The 22,682-nt window shown below is 31.6% G+C and overlaps 1 protein-coding gene across 2 annotated transcripts in view; it reads left to right on the forward strand.

The window, feature by feature from the left end:
• The window catches only part of LOC148284718 (UNC93-like protein), a 204,983-nt gene that overhangs the window by 177,523 nt on the left and 4,778 nt on the right, over positions 1–22,682 (forward strand). For both annotated transcript variants that reach the window (XM_088236843.1, XM_088236837.1), the window contains 2 exons: positions 12,846–13,011; positions 15,697–15,964. In XM_088236843.1, coding sequence (XP_088092969.1) covers positions 12,846–13,011; positions 15,697–15,964 — 434 coding nt within the window. The remainder of the gene's footprint in view (positions 1–12,845; positions 13,012–15,696; positions 15,965–22,682) is intronic.

Here is a 22,682-nt window from a genome sequence, read left to right on the forward strand (position 1 = left end):
CCATATGTTTGTACAAGAGAACAAACAAACAAATCCATTGTTGTGGCTGGATGCTTACAAAATGCCGTATGGAGAAACAAACATATGGTGGAAGAGATCAAAGTACAAGTTTATAAAACCTGCATTAGTCCTATCATGACATACAGCATTGAAACAAGAGCGGACACCACTTGAACAAAAAGCCTCTTAAGAACCAGTGAAATGAAAACTCTTCCACCCATCGGGGAAACGACAGTCCGAGATAGAAAAAGAAATTCCGAACTCGAAGATATTGTGCAATTGGGAAGATCAAAAATGCGTTTCTGGAGAGAGAACGTGGCAGAGAAAGCAAATTTGGACAGAGTGGTGAATAAATAAATAAAGTGGCAGGTGCAATACCAGTTGGTAGTAGACCCCTCGGAAGACCACCAAAAAAGTAACGGGACAGTTGGACGTCCGCATCCAAAAGAACAGGCTCCGAGCAGTGACAGGACATAGTCCTAGAGAAAGCAGAAAAAGGAATTTTCGTCAAAACAGCCGATGGACGAGTTAAACGATTACTTTTTTCTTTAGGGTATCGAAATTTTGGTTTTGTTTGAGATATTTGCTTTACTACAAACCCACTTCGTCAAATAATTTCACCGAAGCTTAAACAATTCTCAAATATAACTTTATGTTATTTTTGGGTTATTTTTCTGAACGCTTTAATCCGAATGTGAGTCCACATAAAGGTTTCGTACTTTTAGCTTCTACGTCTACAATAGAAGCGTTAACGTAACTTTTCCCTTGGTTATTTTTTTTTTTAATATTTCCTTTTTCTTTAGTAGTCAACGCATCTGTCTACCATGCAAGAGGGCTCGGTTTCGATTCCCGACACAGTTGAGATTAATTTTTTTATTTAAAGGTATTTTTACACTAGAAAATTGCAAATTCCATGGCCTGGCACCTGAAGGGTAAGACTGATCTGACTTTCATGTATTATAACAAAAAATATTAAGATACACTACGATTGGTGTACCAATGCAGTGTCGTATACACTATTAGGTGTGGAAAGGAAGCAATGTTTCATTGTCCCGACCAAATGCCATAAGCCCGGGGGGAAGGGAGCATTGCAAATCCCTAGTTTTCAAAATTTCATACATAAAACTATTTTTATGTCGTATTCTATGAGATGTTTAAAAATTGGTGGAATTCTGTAGATTGCTCCAAAAAAAGGTTTGAGGTGTTTTTAGTTATTTCACGATAGAAGTTGGGTATCGATATTTAACCCACCTAGGCGTCCACGCATCTGAGCAGCTCCCAACGCAACACTCAAGTCCGGATAAACGACGGCTTAAAGTTAAACTTAGAGTAACGAAAACAACAACATCAAAAGGCTGCAGACGGATAGTAAACATAAAATATAACAAACTAACTAAGAAAACCACACAAAAAGGCCACAAGCCTGCTGGCCACCGAGGGGTGACTGACCACCGCCCCCGCCCCTATCACAAATTCAAGAGAAAAACTAATTCAAGAGGCCGGACTAAATGAAGAGGGATGAAGGAGACTTATGCGGCTTCAGACTGCACCGATGAAACAGAATTGAATTATAATTGTAGGGAACATTGATGATGGTAGTTTTAATGAGGAACCTCTAGATTAGGTATTTTATTATAGCTTATTGCTAAGAAGAAGTGACTCGTAGAATGAGCTTTTCGTAATGTGCTGTTAACTTTTTTTTACCAATTACAGATATATTTTTAAATCTGGAAAATGCAATGGGTACCTGCTGCTTGCGCTTGATTTAATTGCTTCATTTTAAATTTATATTTATTTATTTATTTTATTTATTAATTTTTGCACCACAACAGGCCAGGAGGCCCACTTACAGTGGTGAATTACATCACAGAACACCCAGGCTTGAGAAAAATCACATTTTAATTTTAGTGTTCTCACCGGGAATCGAACCCGGAACCTTTCGTGTGTGAGTCAAGCGTCTTGACCACTACACCACGGAGGTCGCCATTATACATTTTATCATACGAGCAAATACTTTTTTTGTAAACTTTGCCCAGCTTACAAGAGTACAGACCCCGTATAAATAATTTACGAGTTGAAATAAAGAACAGACTAATAAAATACAAACTTACTAGTATTTTTATTTTTATTTATTTTCTTTTATTTAGGAAACATACAGTACAGATACAAAGTTTAATATTTTAAAAAATTAGACTTAATTCTAATGGACCAGTGAAGTTTCCATATTATAAAGCTTAATTTAAACCCACCATATGTAAGGTTAATTATGAAAGTATAAAAAAGAGAAGGAAAAAGAAAAACATAAATAAAAGTTGTTTAAAAATTCAAATTTAAGTTTTAAAAAAATATTTTAAAGTTTGTTGTTTGTAGTGAGTATTTACAAATGGAAATAATATTAAAAATGAAGAAAATTTGTAAGAGTAATTAAAAATTAAGAATTGAAATAAAGAATGAAAACCATGCTCAGATGCAAAAATAAAATAAAAGAGTAATAACATTTATTAAAAAAAAAGGAAAAACATAAATATACACATATTTATTTTAAGGGATTCAAAGAAACGATGAGAAGAATCTTTAAGTGAAATATAAGACATTAAATTTAAGTCAATTTAAAAAACATCTTCAAAATTAATGACACATTATAGTAAGAGCACCAATATATTGATTTTATATACAGATATAATATAAGTAATTAAAAGTAGTTTAAAAGTATAAAAACATGCCAATGCAGCAGAGAAAAAAGAAAAAATAAAGAAAGAATAACAAGTATAGCAAGTAATCTTTAAAATTTGAAAAAGCAATATAAGGAGAAGATTTTAAACCAAGAGAAGTCGATAAAATTTCATTAAAGCGATTTTAGTAGTAATACAAATTTCAAAAGAGAAATTTGATTTATAATAATAATATTCATGTATGTAATTTGAAGTGATACAAGAGAAAAAAGGATCGACGGGAGTTTTATTCAAAAGTTTTCAATACACTATTTTTAAATAATTGTAATCCTGTATGATAGATATCTATATGGTTAAAAAAGCTGTTAAAAGTGGAACACGATCTGTGTAATAACGAATTGTGACAAAAGTTCGTATTGACACTAGGTATTCTAAAGGTTGGGTGATTTCGTAGGGCACGTGATGGACAGTTAATTTGAATTTTATTTAGGAGCTGGGATGAATCAGCTAGACTGTTAATAATTTTATAGAGGAATGTGAGGTCTATTAATGTTCTCCTTTTTTCAAAGTTAATCAGTTTGCGAAAACGTGCAGATAAGTCATGATTTGGAAATATAAGAGAACATCGGAAATTCAAATGTTTTAAAAATTTGTTTTGTACTTTCTCCAGCCTGTCAATATAAGTAATGTATTGTGGATTCCAAATGATAGACGCAAATTCAAGATGGGTTCTTACATAACTATAATAAAGATTTTTTATTGTTAGATCATTTTTAAAAGGCCTAGATACGCGTATAATAAAACCTAACATTTTATATGCTTTTTCAATAATTTTATCAATATGTGATTGAAATGTCATTTTTGAGTCCAGAACTACACCTAGATCTCGTATTTCTTAGACACGGTGCAAGACTGTACCCGATAGAGAATACGAATAATATATCGGATTTTTTATTCTCATAAAGGTTATTGTTTTGCATTTAAGCGGATTTAATATGAGCTAATTATTTACACAATAAGTTGAGAAGTTTTCAAGATCTTCTTGCACATCAAGACAACTTTGTAGGGGAGTAACTTTCTTGTATATTTTTGTGTCATCGGCAAATATTTTACATTCGGAAAATTTAAAGACGTTACCCATATCATTAAAATAAAGAATAAACAATAATGGACCCAAGTGGGATCCCTGGGATACACCGGAATAGCATTGTTTAAATGAAGACTGATAGTTTAATAGTGCAACTGATTGGAGGCGATACCTTAAATATGATTCAATCCAACGTAGTAGATTACCGTGAAAGCCATAACCTTTTAATTTGTAAAGAAGGCTTTTGTGATTGATTTTGTCAAAAGCCTTGCTAAAATCGTATACTGAGCGGTCGACCTGATGTCGGCCGTCTATTACGTTTAGAACCCAATCTGTAAATTCAGCAAGATTAGTAGATAAATTTCGCATTTTTAAAGAAACCATGTTGGTTCGGATCAATGAAGTGCTTCACCGCTGGAAAAATTTGTTGAGTGATAATTTTTTCCATTAATTTGCTAAAAACTGAAATTTTAGATATGGGTCTATAATTTTCAATATTGTGTAGATCACCAGTTTTATAGACAGAAGTGACGTGAGATTTCTTCCAGCACATTGGAAATTTACCTTCTTTTAATGATAGGTTATAAAGATATGACAACGGACATGCCAATTGTGTTGCAAATATTTTTATGAAAAACGTAGGAAATCCGTCAGGTCCTGCTCCCTTTGAAGGATCTAGATAATTTAAATATTTTAGAACTAATTTAGAATTAAATGTTACAGTTAGAATGTCAATGACATTTCTAGAGTCCACAATAGGTAAATCAATGTCGTTATTAATAATAACAGACTGAAAGCAGGTGGAAAATAACTCGCAACTGCTTTGCACGTTATCACTCTTTGTATCATGAAGAAACATTTCAGTTGGATAATAACTTAGAGATTTTTTCGATTTAACGAATGACCAAAATTGTTTAGGATTTTTCTGAATAGCTAGTTCAGTTTGATCAATGTATTGGTCATAACAATTTTTGCTTCTTGTTTCTGGCGTGAACGGAGAAGAGAAAATGTTTTATAGTCTGCAAGGTTTTTATAAGTTTTCCATTTTTTATGGTATTTAAGTTTTTCATTTATTGTTTTTATTAGTGATGCGGAATACCAATTTGGAAATTTTTCACAAGATTTCACCGTCTAAGTTGGTACAAATAAAGTCACTGCATCATTAAGTATTGAGTAAAATACTGATGTCGCTTTTTCTATATCTAGTCCCTCAAATTTATCGTTCCAATTTACTTCCGAGACTAGTTCATTTATTGCTATATAATTTGCCGAATGATATGAAAATTTAAGTCCAGGACCACTTTTTGCGTCATTTGATTCTATTCTTGCAGTGATATCAATACAAAGTGATTTGTGATGAACGTCTTCTGTAACGAAAGGATCGTCGCAGGTTATAATATTGCACAGGTCACTGTTACTTAAAATGAGATCAAGTTTGCGATTATTACTATTATTTTGGGAATTAAATTGCCTGAGATTCAAGAAATTTATTTTATCAATTAAATTAGTGCTAAGTGAATCGTTAAATTCACATGGAGAAAGGTAATTAACCTCAATATTAGATCTCCAATTTATATTAGGTACATTATAGTCTCCTAGTAAAATGAATAAATCATCAGGATATTTGTACATAATACTAGAAACATTCTCAAAGTGGCGTTTTATGTCTTCAAGATGATAACGACTGTGGGGTAAGTATGTAGAACATATGAATATATTATGTTTGGAATAAGTTGGAATTGAAACCCATAAATCTTCATTTGTAGTTGACCAATTTAAATGACTGTCTGGTAAAAGAATCTTTCGGACTGATATAATCACGCCGCCACCAAATTTTTGACCAGTTTCTGCATAATTTCTATTTCGCCTAAAAACGGTATACCTATCATCAAATATTTCTCGGTCGCTGATGCTACTACATAGCCATGTTTCTGTCAGTACTATCACATCATATTCATTATTTAAAATAGAGTTGAAAAGAAGATTAGTTTTAGTTCGTAGTCCACGAACATTTTGGTGATATAATTTTAGAGTCGTGCCCTTTGAGATACAAAATAATAGTGTAGAACAAAAAATTGAAAAGAAATCAAGATTACCTTTTCAGTTAGGAATAGTAATATTTTACAAAGTGTGAGAATCAACAAAAATAATACGGTTGTAATCACTTCGTTATGAGGAATAATTCGAAATAGCAGTTTTTTCTATAGAGTTCCACATAGGTGCATGAAATATGAGTATTGAATATAAAAAATAATTAAAAAAATGAAAATGTATGTGTGATGAACACTTTCATTATCGTTTAACAATAATATTATACATAGTGATATTATACATAGTAATATTATACATAATGGAATTAATCAAAAATGAGGATCCATGTCTAACATTATATTTTCTCCATGTCTGAAGATTTCGAAATTAAATGTAATGGAGATGTATCGTTTAGTCGAATAAATATTTTTGAATTTTTTACCCAACAAAATTTTATGTTTTTTTCTCTTGAAAACGTTTTCGCTTCCTTCAATAATTGTTGGTCAATAGGGGTCAGATGGTCAGAAAAGTAAATTTTACGTTGTTCACCAGAAATGTTAAGATCCGAGGTAGTTATTCCTTTCTTGGCTTTAACACCCGATAGAAGATCCTCCTTTAAATATCTTTTTGTTAGTTTTAATAGAATATTTCTTGGTTTATTTCTTCTAGTTTCTCCATCTGAATTGAGTTTTTTAGGGCGGATTCTAGTGACAAAGTCTATGTCTGATTTTAGTAGACTGCAACCGATGACTTCGCTTATTTTTGTAGTTAGGTTGATAAGGTTTTCGTTAATATTTTCGGGTATTCCACTAATTATTATGTTATTTTGTCGAGAAAATTGGTCTCTGTTATTGGCTTTCACTTCAATCTTAGTAATTTTATTTCTTAGGTATGTGATTTCTTCCTCAAGTGTATCTACTTTGATGATTTTTGTTTCAAACTGAGAGATTTTCTTTGTTAATTCTGTCATTTCATCACTCATTTGGTTCATGGAACACTTAATCAATGACATTTCTGATTTACGTTCATTTTTTAGTTCATCGAATTTAGTTTTAATAAGATGTAGAATATCAGAATGAAAATTTCTATTGTCTGTTTGTTTTTGCATTGTAAAGGGTTGCTTTAATTCCTTGTTGATCACTTGCGGACTAGATGATCTAGAACGCGGGTCTTGCACTTTACATGATTCACATTTCCAGTTAGAGCGTGATATTTGTGACATTCTTTTAAATATAGTTGATGAGGTACCTGCACATGTGTAGTGAGCACTCAAGTAACATCTTGGACATTTAAGTGTTTTAGTTGGGCTTATGGTTTTTGAGCATAGATTGCTGTTATTATTTATGATATTCATTTTATTACTCCTCACTTATGCGTTAGTAAATAAATAATATATGTCTAAATAATACATGCAATAAATAAACAAATAACCAACTCTTTGCTCAATTCTTAGTTTTGTTGGTGTCAGCTAAAATATTTTAGATCGGTTAAGATTAATTTGATAAACGCAGAGACATCTGTCAACAATAGTAAATACTAAAATATTTAATATTATTGAGTAAAGTTAATTGTTGATAAAAGGTGTAAGTCGAGCAGTGGATTCGAACTCAGGTTTGACGATCAGGTAAGAGCGCCTCTGTCAATGTAGCCACAGGCCACTAACTCGAAAATTATCAAATTACTTCTATTCAAAGTACATAAGTGTTATTGAAATATTTTACGTGTTTTTTCTTCCCTTTATTCTTTACAACACTGCAATTCAGCACATTAACCGTAATTTGATGAGACGTCTCTGGATTTATTTTTCTTCACAGCACTAACTTGTTGTTCAATAAGTTTTAAAGTTACAAAGACAATACAGTACTAAAATGTCACAACACTCGAACATCACAAAAGTAAAATTGAAAAAATCGATTTTGTTCATAAAACACAAAATGAGATTATAGACATATTGTTATACATATTGTATATATATGTTGATAATAGTATATACATATTGATATATACATACATACACATACAATATACACATAAATACACAGATATATATATATATATCCATGCGCATACGCATTCATACATACATAAAAGATACACTATATCGTAGACCATTCACAAAAAAAAGAAATTGCGACGAGAATTTAAATTTCGCTCAAAATTCGTACTGGTGGCTAGTGACTAGTGACTGGTGACCGTCAGATTGACAAATTGTTTAATAAAACACACAACCGCCAGTTATTGTTATGAACGCAGAGCACCGACCACATATATTCAAGTCAACAAATGTATTAATTATCAGACAGCTTGATGTCAGGGTAGTTCTAATTTACTTCTGGTTTTCAACAATGAATAGAACCAAAAAAAATACAGAAACACGATGTTAAACGTGCATTAACTTTGGGGTATCTACCTCAAAGAATAAGTGCAAATTTTTAGAGGCATTTCACGATACTGGGTCCTGGGTTTTTTTTAACATATTATCCTCTGACATATAGCCTTCGCTCAGTTGCGATGCATATGAGAAGCAGGTGTATAAAATGTGTTCCTTTTATACAAACAAACAAACCCACACGCCGTTTTCCCGTAACGGTAGTCAGAGAGGATGGAACGCCACAACACTCTATCTTTGTATACAGATCTCGCTTCCTCTACATTCATACATCTTCTCATGCACGCGCGCCGATTATTCCGACTTTTGACATGTCCATCTTCAAGTGTTTGTTGGATTTGGTCATGCCATGTCTTTCTCGGTCTTCCTCTATTTCTTCAACATTCGCATTGTAAATATTCTTAGCCGTTCTTTCGCTGTCCATTCGTTCTACATGTCCAAACCAGCGCTGAGCTCTTTCTTGATTTTGTCGATAATGCTTGTCTCAGCCTTACATAATGTACGGATTTCTTTTTTTTTAACATCATTTAATGAAAAAACTCAGGTCATAAGCAAGTCTTGCGTAAGTACTGGAAATTTCTTGCAGGTCGGGGGACCCGAAACACTTGTACATTGTAACCTATGTACATTGTAAAAACAGTGAAATAAATTTATAGAACCTGCGAAGTTTGATAATTTTTTTTATAAAACCAGCCCCAAAAAAAAATGTAGCGAGCAAACATTAACATACTTTGATTAAAATAAACGTGGTTTTTTAATTGGTATTCGAAAGTAACACAGCAAGCTATAAAATTGTACGTACATTGTATATACTTTGCGGTTTTGTGATTTCATTACGGTCGGTCATTAAATCTGGTATTATCTGATTGAATCCAATTGCTTGCAAAATTTTTTTTTCTCAAATAAAACTCAAAGACTTCTTTTTAAACAGTTAAATTAACAATACGAGCGATAAATTTGGTAATGATTTTTTATGTCTGTGTTTTACAAAGAGTTTTAATTTTCGTAATGCGTTTGCATGTCACGACATCATTATTTTATTTTTTGGTACTGTCTTACAATGAGCTATGTCAGCCGTACGCTTAAAAGTATCTTAAACTTGTTTATTTATTTTTGTTAGAAAACATAAAGGAACAATAAAATGTTCTAGTTAAGACAGATCGTTTATATAAATATGAGGGTACACAGTACACACATAGACAGATCAAAAACCATTTCACGGAGCGATGAAAAAATTTAGTGTTACGGAAGATTTGATAAAAACGGTTTTAATAAAAATAAACCACGTCAGTGTTGTTATGTGTTGTGATGAATTTCCGGTTTCTGAGTAACTATTTTTTTCAATGCTTCGTGTATTTTGTTATAATGTTAGCACAACTCACCGGCAATTCTTAACGTCACATACGGAGTAATTTCAAAATTACAAAACTTTGCGATGATAATAACAGACACAAAAAACGTGTTTTTTTTTATTTTGGCTTAGTTTGATAGTATGTTAACAAATTGAATTATTTATTTATTATATACACGGCCTAAGCTAATTACAACAGTTACATGAAGAAACATAAGTACAAGAAACTGAACATAAAACTATGTAGCAAAGACAAATAAGGGCAATACAATAATGGTATTCAATAAATTTATGAAAACAATAAACATAAGACTTCAAGCTAAACCATGCCAATCCAACTTCATTCCACACTGTTTTAGTCGCGAAGAGATCTACGCTAAGCCGGAAGATCTATCCCAAAGAATTCCAATTCGTGTGATGAATTGACTAATCTACACATTCTGTACATTGGGGCATAAAAACAAAAGTTGCTATTAGAATTTTGAATAAATACCAGATTTTGACTTTTGGTGGCACGGTTGGGAACATGAAAAGATATTGATTGCATCAGAGATGGAACATCACTTACAGCATTAAGTATTTTGAAAATGCAAATAAGATCCATCTCAGTTATATGTTTCTCTTATGAAGACAGATTAAGAGATTGCTCTATTTCAAAATAGGAATAATTACCCCGATAAATATATAAAAATAATAATAAGCCGCTGAGCTTCCTCGTTAAAAAAAGATATAAAGTTGCAAGATTGACCATGTTTAGTGAAAAATATGTTAGTATTTTGTGCAGAAGCCGTATTTAGCGAGTGAATAAAGGGTAAATAATGATGATTTGTATTCGTACGGCCTCCGGGTGCGTGGAACAGTGCGTAAGATCTCGCACTGATGTTATACATTGGGACGTTTGAATATTTATTTATTTAAACGCCTTGTAGGCTTTTACAAGTTTTACATATATTTATTTTATTTTATTAACATAAACGGCAAATCTGCCTTCTACGAACATTTATATTATTAACATATTTGGCTTAATATTTTTTTTTTTTTAAAACATGATTTTTAAAAACAAGATTTATAAAAAAAATTATTAAACCAAAAATTATACAAGATTTTTATTTAAAAAAGTAACCTAAAAATTATACAGCATATTTAGTAGAAAGTTTAAATAATAAAACATTCTACAGTAAAACAACAAGAAAATGATAAGTATTGTTTCACACAGCTAGGCAAAGTGAACAAAAAATTGTATATTAAATGCATGAATTAATAAATATAATTACCATTCACCATCTTTGAAAAAATTCGAAAGGTTTGTTCTATGGGAACAATACCCTACACTAAATATATCAGATACGTGGGAATAACTATTGCCGAGTTCATGAAGTCTATTTAATACGGCATTATAAGTATACACTGTCCGTGAATTGTTGCTACAAAACGGTGGCACCTGTCTAGTCATTATATATAAATAACAGATATATATTTTACACAAAAGTAGCAAAAAATTGAAAATTAATTAATAAGAATAAGAAAATAAAAATATATAAAAACTAATCTTAAATATTGTACATAGTACATACATACATATATTCCAGTAAAGAGAACCGAAGTTCATTTTTTCCCATTGGTTATATTAAAATAATTTTAAAATTAGAAGAAATATGTAAGTTAATAAAAGGTATTCAATAAAAGCCAACATAGTATTATTTAAGTATTTAAATTTGGAGATAATAAATTTATACACTGTCTTTTAAAATTCAAAGGTGTTGTATTAAATATATCTATATCATTTGCGTATTCATTTGCAAACGCATGAATTCTCCTTATAGGCGGGTGTGCACTGTAGTTTGTTGTAGATACATTTATATAAAAGAGTTTATTAAATCGAGTAATCCGGCCGGGCACTCGCAAGTTAATTAGTTCTAACAGTTCGGAACAGTCAAATATTGAATTTAATTTTTATATAAAAATAACAAATCATTTAATTTTCTTCTAGTTTCTAATGTGTGTAAATTTAAATATTTATTTAAGTATGTATAATTAATATGTTCAACTGGAATACCTAATTTAAAATTAATGAAACGTAAAAATTTATGTTGAATTCTTTCGATATTATTTATATGCACTTTATAATATGGTGACCATATAACCGAGTTGTATTTAAGTTGGCTAAGTATTGATTAAGATAAGTTAACATATAAAATTGAATATGTTAGAATCATAATATTATGTAATATAGTCCTGGGTATCATTCCCGGTAGGGTGATCGTCAAATATTAATATGAATGATTTTTTTAAACTGCATTATTTTGCTGTCCTTGGACTGACACCTGCAGCGTAAGACTGATCACCTTACCTTCATGTACCAGATGATCAAACCGCGCTGCATTTGGTTTACATTTGGCACCGCTGGGTGCGGAAAGAGCAGGTGATGGTTATGATGTTGTCCAATCGAAAGACTTTTGGTGTGTTAAAAAACTTACAACCTTTCCAGCGATAGATGTCGCTAGTTTTTTCAATACTTCCATTCTCTATCGTGGGCCAGTAAGCGTGCGAACGTAATATTTAAACCAGGCATAAATATTTAAAGAGAATCGAAAAAAGTCGAACGTGAATATGGATACATATAGGGAGAATGGTGAATGTCACACAGTATGTGAAGTGATCACTTACCCCAGCCTACGACAGCTTATCATCATCATCATTCCCTTGCCGCATGTAATTGTGCATAGGGTACTGGTATCTTGATAATTTTTTTGTGACATGAAGATAATATGCATCATATTTTGATATGTTTAGTTTATCTCTGCCTAACTTAAAAAATAAAGTGACTAACATATTCTTATCAAAAAGAGCCAATCAACTTCAGGAGATCGGGTAAGAATAGTTACAATTTGATTAATTAAAGTATTTTGCTAAATTATAACTACTTTAAAATATATACGTATTTTAAGTAATTTATAATGTATATAGGTAATAGTACGAGTATATTAATATATGATACTCGATTTTTTGTTTTCAAGCACTCTTTATACCACATAATATTTAAATGGGAGAAATGCCGTATATAAATAAATTAAATGATCGGCTTTACGTTTCAGGTACCAGTGCAGGAACTTTTAAATTTTCTGGTGTGAAAACACCCTTTTAAATAAATATTTTAAATCAATCATGTCGGGAATCAAACTTGAAACCTCTTGCTTGGTAGGCAAATGCGCTGACTACATCACGAGGCCAACAGATTATAAGCTCCGTGAAGGCCTAGACTTCCATATTCTCTACAGTTTCATATCTGTAAAAATAAAAATATTTTTTTTTTAGGTATGGAGAGAAGCAGCGTAAAACTGATGGGACAGGAGAGATGACAGGTATCCAGCTGCTATCAGCAACTGCCTACCAGCTCAAGAAACCGAATCAACAGCTTCTTATCCCAATTACCTTATGGATTGGAATGGAGCAAGCGTTTATTGGAGCCGACTTTACGCAGGTATAAACAGATGTTTTACATTTTTATCATTTCTGTGTCCGGGCGGATGAAGAGTGTACTGCCGTCATAAGCAAAAGGGGCAGTTTTTTTTTACAAAAATCAAATAAAAAAAATTAAATATAAAGTGATGTTCAACAAGAAATTTCAAACTGTTTGGTATACAGCAATGAGCGGTAAAATGTTTCAGTACGATCCGATAATATAATTTTTAGTTTTAAAGTTATTTAAGCAATAACACAAAGATCCATAAGCAAAAACTAGGTAAAGATATGAAACACACAGGTTTTATGCTTTAGAAAATATTGACACACTGTGTTTTTACTTACGATTATTTATCTATATATTTTTTAATTTGCCTAAAGTGGATAAATACTTGAAAGTCTCAAAACAAGACTTATGCAAATAACTGCCTTTTTTTATTTATTTATAAATCATATACTACAACACGTGTTACAAAGTATAATACATATTAATTACATTTCCAGGAGTTACTATAACTCGATTCGGGACGTAAATAATATAAACATTTTTATTCAAAAGCACATAAAGAATAACAAAGAAACAAAACAGGTTTAACACCTTTGTAACTAAATCTAACACAACAATATATGAGCCAAAAACCTTTTCGTAAGACAAAAAAAATTAATAAATAAAACGCTTTGAAAAATGGAGGAATTAGTAGATGTAGAACTAAGGGAGATAAGGTCGTTAACATCAAATAATTTTTATTTTTCTGCTAATGATGGCAGTAAAGCTTTTTATGTGAAATAAAAGCAGAACCGTGGACGAGTATTTTTGACTCGATAGCTACTTTCAGGAAAAAATTCTGAAAAGGAAAATTGAGTGCAGATAACTTCGCCTCGAAGTGTAGTGGATGGCGTAATTGCCTACTATATTTGCGGTCCTGAGTTCGATTTCTGGCAAGGTGGATGTGAAATATTGCTTTACTTAGGACGAGTATTTTCGTTTGGCAAAAATAAAATAGTTAAAAATCCTGGTGTGGGAATAAATCGGCCTTGTAGTGGTTGAAGTGTGAGACTGAAAACCTTAGCGTACATGAAAAACGTTCAAGAAAATATCCTCTTGTAGAACACAGTTCGGAAGAATAATAGGAGTGTATAAATGCACATACACACACACCCTGCATATACGAGTATCGACCCACACATGCAAAAATACTTACTCATTATAATTAATTATTAACTCTATATATATATTTGTGGTTATCGACTGTTCGTTTTATTTTGTTTTTTAATTACACTAATCTATATTTTCTGTATCACTGTTGTTGATATCCTTAATCGTATAAAACTTAATATTTGTTTTTTTTGTTTATTCTGGACTTTTATTTAATCAAAATAATGCCTAAAAAACTAGCTGAGGAATCTAACTATCTCAGAACAGGTTATAAGTGAGATGGTTAGCAATCATACATTTAAAATGATTATTAATGTTTAAATAATCATTTTTATGTATTTTATGAACCTTTTTTTACCTTATTTTTTCTTATTTTAGGAATAAAGCACTACTCAACTAAAATAAATGCCGTTTTTTTCGGCACTAAATCCGAAAACTAAATAAACAAATAACTTTAAAACGGTAAACATCAATAGTTTAACTGACAGTTGGAAAGCAATATAAAAAAATTCACCCACTACGAATATCGACAAAAATATATGAAATGGATTTCAAATAATTTATTGTATTTTCAAAATCAATATGGGCATTCATTAAAACAAGACATTTAAAAAAAAATACGTCGCTAAAACAACGCCACATGTTTGGCCTTCATAGTTGTGACATCAAGATTCTTGACAATGTTCTAAACTAATTTGAATGGCCAGGAATAAATAAACATGAATCGTGGTGCGTGGCCAATGGAATGGCCGTTTTTGCGGGAATTTAAAATTACAAATCTAAAAATATTTTTCATGCCACTAATAGTAAGCTATTTTTTTTGCTAACTATTGTATTTCATAGACCTTTATTACAATAAAAATGTTTTAAAAAACATGATGTTTCTCTTTTATGGATATCTTTGGCATTAAACATCCTTATTTATGGTCACCGTGACAGGCGAACGTTTTATTGTTAAAGGTAACGGTATTTAACCCTAGAAAGATAGCGATATGTTAATAGTACATTTAAGATACGTCGATTTGACGTGCATATGTTTGAATGCACATATTTTGGATTGTTTATATAATTTGTTCGTATAAATGGTAATGAATCACCATAAATGTCACTGTGTAATGGGTCAATGAAAACCATTAAAGTAAATTAGTATTTTTATTATATCTTTTCTTCAGACTTATAATTTGAACTGTAAACTTTAAAAATCAATTTTTAAAAATATTTTTAGTGAAAAAATTTTTTTTTATTCATTTTGGTTTTTAAGCCTTGAAAGATAACCATACTTTAACGTACGATAGGTTTAAGAAAGTAATGCACTTCCCTGAGCGGCGCGGGTGTCTCCTGCAAGCTCTACGGGTCGACCTAGTTGGCAGGAACGGCGAGCCCAGTGGCGAGCGAATGATATGTAAACGTCATTGTAATTATATGTCCATTTGACATTATAATTAGAATTATTCGTCCATTCGACGTAGGTTTATCTAGCGTTAAGGTGTATATACGAGTAAATTATTTATGTGAAAAGTTCCTAATACAAAAATACTGTCATTTCAGGCTTACGTTTCATGCGCCATGGGGATTCACACAATAGGTTACGTTATGATATGCTTCGGAGTAGTGAACGCTATATGTTCCTTGGTCTTTGGTTCCATGATGAAATTCGTTGGTAGAATTCCAATCATCGTCCTTGGAGCTATAGTCCACGTCTCGCTGATTGGAGTCCTTCTTGTATGGCGTCCACACCCTGATAGTCCTCTGGTCTTCTTCGCTATCTCTGGACTGTGGGGAGTTGGAGACGCTGTGTGGCAGACTCAAGTTAATGGTATTTTTTTATTATTATTATTTACATTCATCACTGCACTTATCAATCAAGCGATCGGAGTATGAAGATAATTTGTTTTCCATTTTTAAACTCAGTTATTCACTTTTACTAGAAAATGTCCGCAAAATGAACATATTTCGTTAAATCATAAGCACAAAAATATTTCATTTTTATTAAAAAAAAATTGTCAATCCCATGCTCGCTTTTTAACGGAGTAAACAATGGTAAAAAAAATTCCTACCAGCCTGTAGAACATGCAGGCTTTCGCAAAGGCTTTGGGACTAGACCCAAGCAATTCGACTACTCATTGAAAAGTCAACTGAATACATTATAAAACTACAAATAACTTTTATAGACTATCGAAAAGCGTTTGACTGAGTTGAAAAAATGGGCTATTATTGAAGCACTTCTAAATGCCAGGGTTGATTCTAGATACATAAGATTAAAAAAAAAAATTACAACGCTACTATGGATGTGAGGATTGATGAGGATACAAAAACTTATAAAATCAAACAGCACAAGTTCTCGTCGTAGAGTTCTGCTGATTGGTGAGTTGGCCTCCCGAAAAACGAAAATCTATCACAACACTATCATTGGTTGATTCATAAGAACTTGTGACGTAGTTCACAGTAGCTCATATTTATTCAAAACATGTTTATTTTTTTTCATATATTTTCGAGAAACTACGCTGTACAAAAATTAAATGCTCCAATTTTCACCTTGAATAAAACCATTTTTTCATATCCAATTTCCCGTGGTATTGACCTTCTTCATAAGGTAGGTATGAGTTCCATAAAAATGCTGGTACAAAAGGCAATCTATGTATGTATTAATGAGATATTTTCCTCGGGTCAATTATACTGATACGACAAACATAATTACAACTGTTATAATCAATCCATCCGTTTTAAATATCGTAATCACTACAATCTTGTTGACAATTTATGTACGGCTGATGTATATTTATTTACCTAGTTAGGATTTCTTCCTGTTTCGTGTGTCTAAAGTATAGAATTATGTCTATAGCATTGTCCACACTAATCATAATTGAATCTTTCTTTGTAATTTGTCCGCGTGACCTGTCATGTCTCGAGTTGGATCAGATGATTACTGTCACTGGTATTCTAATAACCGTATCACACGGATCAGAAAACTAAACAATAAATTTATTCGAACTTTGAAGATTTTTTTGCATTTTAAATCAATGTGGGCATTCGCAATAAACGTAACACAAAAATATGCGCTATGTGCACATACGTGAATTGAAATTGATATGAAATGAATGACGCGCGCAGATTCTAAATCAGAAAATAATTCATTCGTTCTGTGTCTTGTCGGATGAAACAGTAGCGTGCAGACCAGGACAGTCAGTAGGAAAAATAACTTACCATGGACATTTTATATGTAAATGATAAATCTTCCATTTTCTCTCACACATCACACAAATGTAATGAATCAATATTTTATTTATAACTTTTGCTGAAATGTGTTATGTTCAAATTTACTATCACCAATTCTAAAGAATAAAATATTCGAATCATAACAGTGATGCACTTTTATAAATAATTAATCATGTAAATACTGTACTTTATAAAATAACGGAATGCTGGTGTTCATTGATTTTATTAAATTTTACAGGTGGTACACAAACCTCAACGCACTATGATTGTTAATATATATCAAAAATTAATATCTAAAAACCCTGATATTTCGCAAACTTGTATCATTTATACAATTCCTGAGCAGACTGGTATTGGGGTAGATTCCGTAAAATATACTTTGTTACGATATTCAAGAACCGGTGAAGTCAAATTGCCAAATAAAAAAAGACGTCGATTGAGCATATTTTCGACAATCGAAGATTTCGATAAAAATGCAATTGGATCGAAGTTTCAGTCTTTTTATTTAAAAAAATTAACAATGATTCTTTACCAAATTTTAAGCGCAGCACTTTCCATAAGGTAATCGAAGAATTGGGTTTCCAATATTGTAATCGAAAACGCGACAGTTTATTGACAGAGCGGGAAGATCTAATTATTTGGCATAGATATTATTTAAGAGCTATCGAGAGATACCGTAGAAAAGGTAGTACGATATACTACCTCGATGAGACTTGGATAAATGCAGCTTTATTTTAAAAAATTGGTTGATAATTCCGTTAAATCGAGACGAGAAGCTTTCGCACGCGTCTTTTCCGTGGGACCCCCTAATCCAACGTGTAAGGACAAAAGGTTAATAGTGTTACATATTGAAAGTGCCGAAGAATTTGTTCCGAATGATTTGTTAATTTTCAATTAAAAATTCAATTATGCCGACCATCACGACAAAATTCACGGAGAAACATTTTTGGAGTGGTTTAATTTTATTTTGCCATCACTAGATGAAAATTTTTGTATCGTTATGGATAATGCCCCATATCACTCCGTCAAATTGAACAAGCTTCCAAATCAACAATGAAAACATGTGACATTATTTGATGGCTCGAAGACAAAGGAGAAGTTAATGTTGACACAGCAATGATCAAAGCGGAGTTGTTGCGGGTGTGCAGGTCGTACAGAGGGACATATGACAAGTATGTGGTAGATTTCACTGCAAGCAAAGCAAATAAAACTGTGCTTCGATTACTCTCCTATCATTGCTAATTAAACCCAATCGAATTGGTGTGGTTGATGGTAAAGCACCGCGTAAAAATTAACAATACCACTTTTAATATAAGTGATGTTAGAACACTTATGCAAGAAGGTATTGAAAGAATTACACCAGACCATTGGAATAATTTTGTTAGACATATTATTGGTATTGAGCAAAAATTTTGGAATGTCGATCATATTGTTGATGAACTCAATGACAATCATGATGGTTCGTTGGCTTTCGATGTTTCAAGTGGGTCATTTGAGCAAGATTGTTTTTTTTTATATATGGCAATAATGATGTTTTTGAGTATGGATCAATTCCTTAACAGATTTGATAAATCTGATGCAACATAAAATGAACTACTTATATTCTAATACTATAAGCATATTTATTATCAACATGATTAAATGTGTAAATTACTATTTATTTTTTTATTGTGAGTGGGTAATTAAAATTAAAATATATTATGTTGGATTGAGAATAGACATGTGTTTTTCACTCAATGACTACCGACAGGTAAAAGTCTTAAAAATACAATTGAGTCAGGATCGAGATTGGTCGGGCTCGCGTTTTACTGGTTAGTGCGTTAGTCTGCCATGGTTATAAGGAAACGCGGTGGCTTTAATGAATATGTATTTGCACATTGCTTTTCTGCCACTCTCTCGCAAATGCCTCCCCGATACTGAGCGAGAAATACGACTGCACGTCAGACTGATAATGCCTTAATAAAATCGATAAAATAGACGTTTCGTTGTCTCATTTTTCGCAACGTTTTTTATATTACGTATATTTTGCGTTATTTCATTATTACGTTCGTAGACGGCAGATAAAACTAGGCGCTTTTTTGGCTTTTCGAAAGATTCCAGTTCCCAAAATAAACAATTTAGCAAAAACAATAGTGAAACGTTAATGGTAAATATTTATGTTTTGTAAAAAAATCATAGCTCTAGTGATGGCATTATTCCAGAGAGAAAATACGGAAATACGTTTGTTTGAAGAAAAGCATGACCCTGCGTTTCCTTTCAAGGTCCCGGATTTTTTTTTATGAGTGACTTTGCACAACAGTATTTAATAGTACTGGATTGGATCTGAGGTAAAAGACCGATGGTCTTGTCTTTATTAATGAAATAACAAAAAAGCTGCCGTTGGAATACCAATGCAGTACCCTATATACCACTGGGTGTATGATGAATTGATTTAGCCTTCAGATTGTGACTTAAACGTTAATAAATAAAAACGACGAACTTATTTTGTGTTAAATTATTTAACAGGGAAAATCACAAAGCTATATCTTAAATACATTTTTTTTAAATTTAGTTACTTCATCATCATCTTTCCCTTTCCGCGCCTAACAGTGCATAGGGCACTGTATTGGTCCACCGAAAGAAAAATATTACATCAACCTGACGGATAATTTCTGTATTCGAGAGGTAAACTACGGTATTTCTAAAAACCCAACTTTTCTGGATAGAAAAAAGTGATTTGTCGTAAGTTAAACATCTTGTATTTTTCAATGAGAGGCTTTGAAGTAAATTAGTTTTCTAAAATATTATATATTAAAACACCTATCGAAAATATACATTAACACAATCTTTGTGAGAACTGTATGTTTTCTTACTGTCATTAACGTCTTATTTGGTGTGGAGTCACAATAAAAAATAAATAAATAATCTTTGTTATTAAAGAAATTAGGAGCTAAAGCTATTTACTGTATAATAGATATCTCGATTCGCTGCAATTGGAGTACCCTATGCGCGTCTGGGCGAAGATATAAAAATCTTGATGTTGGTGAAAATGATATGTAAATGGATGAAATATATATTTGATTCGAATTATTGCTAAAAGCTAGAAAAAAATATTATCACAATAGTCCAGAAGGAGCGTAGAATCATATTTGAATACATTGGACTGTGTTCGAAAATCCCTCCACATTGCCCCGCTTTTGCCATGCGCATGCGTGAAGTCACCGCGTAATGTTGCCAGATCGCGTTAAATATAACCATAACACAAATGTAAGATAATCATATTGTTTAAAAAGCAATTTGTTAATTTCTTTAAAATCTTATTGTACATGCGGAAACATTAATTGACACAACAGAGTAGATAAGTAAAGGGTCATTTAATAAGAGTAATTGAATTAATGAACTTTGAACTTAAAAATTAAACTAATTTTATTTTACGTAGAACTGATATTTCTACGTCATGTTAAATAATATTTGATGTTTTAAATATAATGCCGGTCAAATGTCCAACACGGCGTTGTTTAATCTGAAAGGTCCAATTTTCGTTGGTTTTCTCATTATATGAGCAAAGTGCTAGATTGGAAAGTTAAACTAAATTCCCAGATAATTATAGAAATGCCGGTTTTTCGAAGAATGTTGTATAAAAGAGAAAAAAAAATGAATTATTTTGTCTTGTCCAAAAGAAAGTCATTTTCATTCTTTTCAAGAGAAAGACATCAACCATTTTTTTTAACGAAGAGTTCAGTAAAACTTTTCCCCAATATCCTCACTCCTATAGTAAATACCTTTTTAATAAGAACATATCAATACAGTATACCCGATAGTTTTAGTTTCCTCTTTGTTGAGTAAGCTTTTTATAATATTGACTTTTAGAAACAAAACTTATCATCAGAGTTTTATATTTAGATAAATGACCTTTTGTGTCATAAAAACATTTCTCCTCAAAATGCATTCAGCAAATTATGCTTCGCCTTTGTCGGTTTCCAAAATTCATCTCGCCGTACTCATATTATTTATAGTTTTCTTTAAAAATTTAGCAGATGAAAAAATAATAAAATTTTTGAGTAATGCATTTGCTACTAACACATGCATTTGCTACATACACATGAAATGTGATAACATCATGTTTTTTGTTGATCCCAGCAGTATTTCTACACTTTTAAACGACACAACACGGCATAGTTGAATTCGAATCGGGAGTTGCGTACTGGGCGACGTCTACAAAGAAACTAATGGGTCAAAACGTAAAACTACTTATTTAAGAGTACTTTAGTCGCCTTCTGTTTGCTGCGCGTATGCTGTTTCTGGACTATTTTTAATTCTATGCATCTACCTATACATAAAAATGATTGTACGTATGTTTGTCCTTTATTGACTCGATTCACATGCGGTTTTTTGCAAAATAATCTAATTTACGTGACTTAGGTTTGTAAATAATGATTTCTTCAATATGTTCATCAGAAAAAAAGTTAGGAGCGGATATGTGTTCTTCGTCAAACTTCCAGGGTTGCATTCGACTAAAATGCATATTCCTTAAATTTAGAGAACGTCGTTTTTTTGTAGATAAAAAAGTTTGTATTTTAACGTTTACAAACGTCAATTATTAGATACTGAATTGATATTTTTTCCTTACAATTTATTAATTTCTTCATATTAACATATGTTTAATGAATGTTTAGTAATGCTTAAATAATTTTAGCTGGTATTTGATACATTTAAAAAAAACGAATTCTTATACAAAATGAACCACTGTTGGTAAGTAGCGCAGAGTTTGACATTTGCGAAAAGAATTCCATATTGGAAATTAGTTATTTTATGTTTTGGTATTCAACCATAAACAAGTACCTGGGTACCTAATTAAATAAAATATTTGAATATTACAAATTTTTAATTAAAGAATTCAATCATAAACAAGTACCTAGGTACCTACATATAAATGAAAAGTATTTTTCCTTTTATCCGGACAGTTTTTACACGCTATCAACACACAGTCATTTTTTTAAATGTTATTATTTATCTATTTATTGACGGACTTATAAAGTCCATTCCAACAATGGTAAACACATTTTCTTGTACTAAATACAGGTACAAATAAAATAAAATACTACTAAATAAAATTAAAGCTAGGACGAAAAAAAACTACTACCTCAAGACAAGATCTGGTCTATCTTAGTTCTGTCTTTTTTTTTTTTTTTTCAAATCAAAAGTCAAGGTCACGTCAAAACCCGGTTGGCGATTAAAAAAATGACTAAATTCGCGTTGAGCATGAGTTGAGTGTCGTAATTTTAGAATGCTTTGGGTGAAACGCGGCCTGACTTTTTTTCATTAAATCGTACTCCCGG

Source organism: Micrasema longulum, unplaced genomic scaffold, assembly GCF_059751315.1.
Source record: "Micrasema longulum isolate JH-2025_06_02 unplaced genomic scaffold, ASM5975131v1 h1tg000097l, whole genome shotgun sequence".
Classification (NCBI taxonomy): domain Eukaryota; kingdom Metazoa; phylum Arthropoda; class Insecta; order Trichoptera; family Brachycentridae; genus Micrasema; species Micrasema longulum.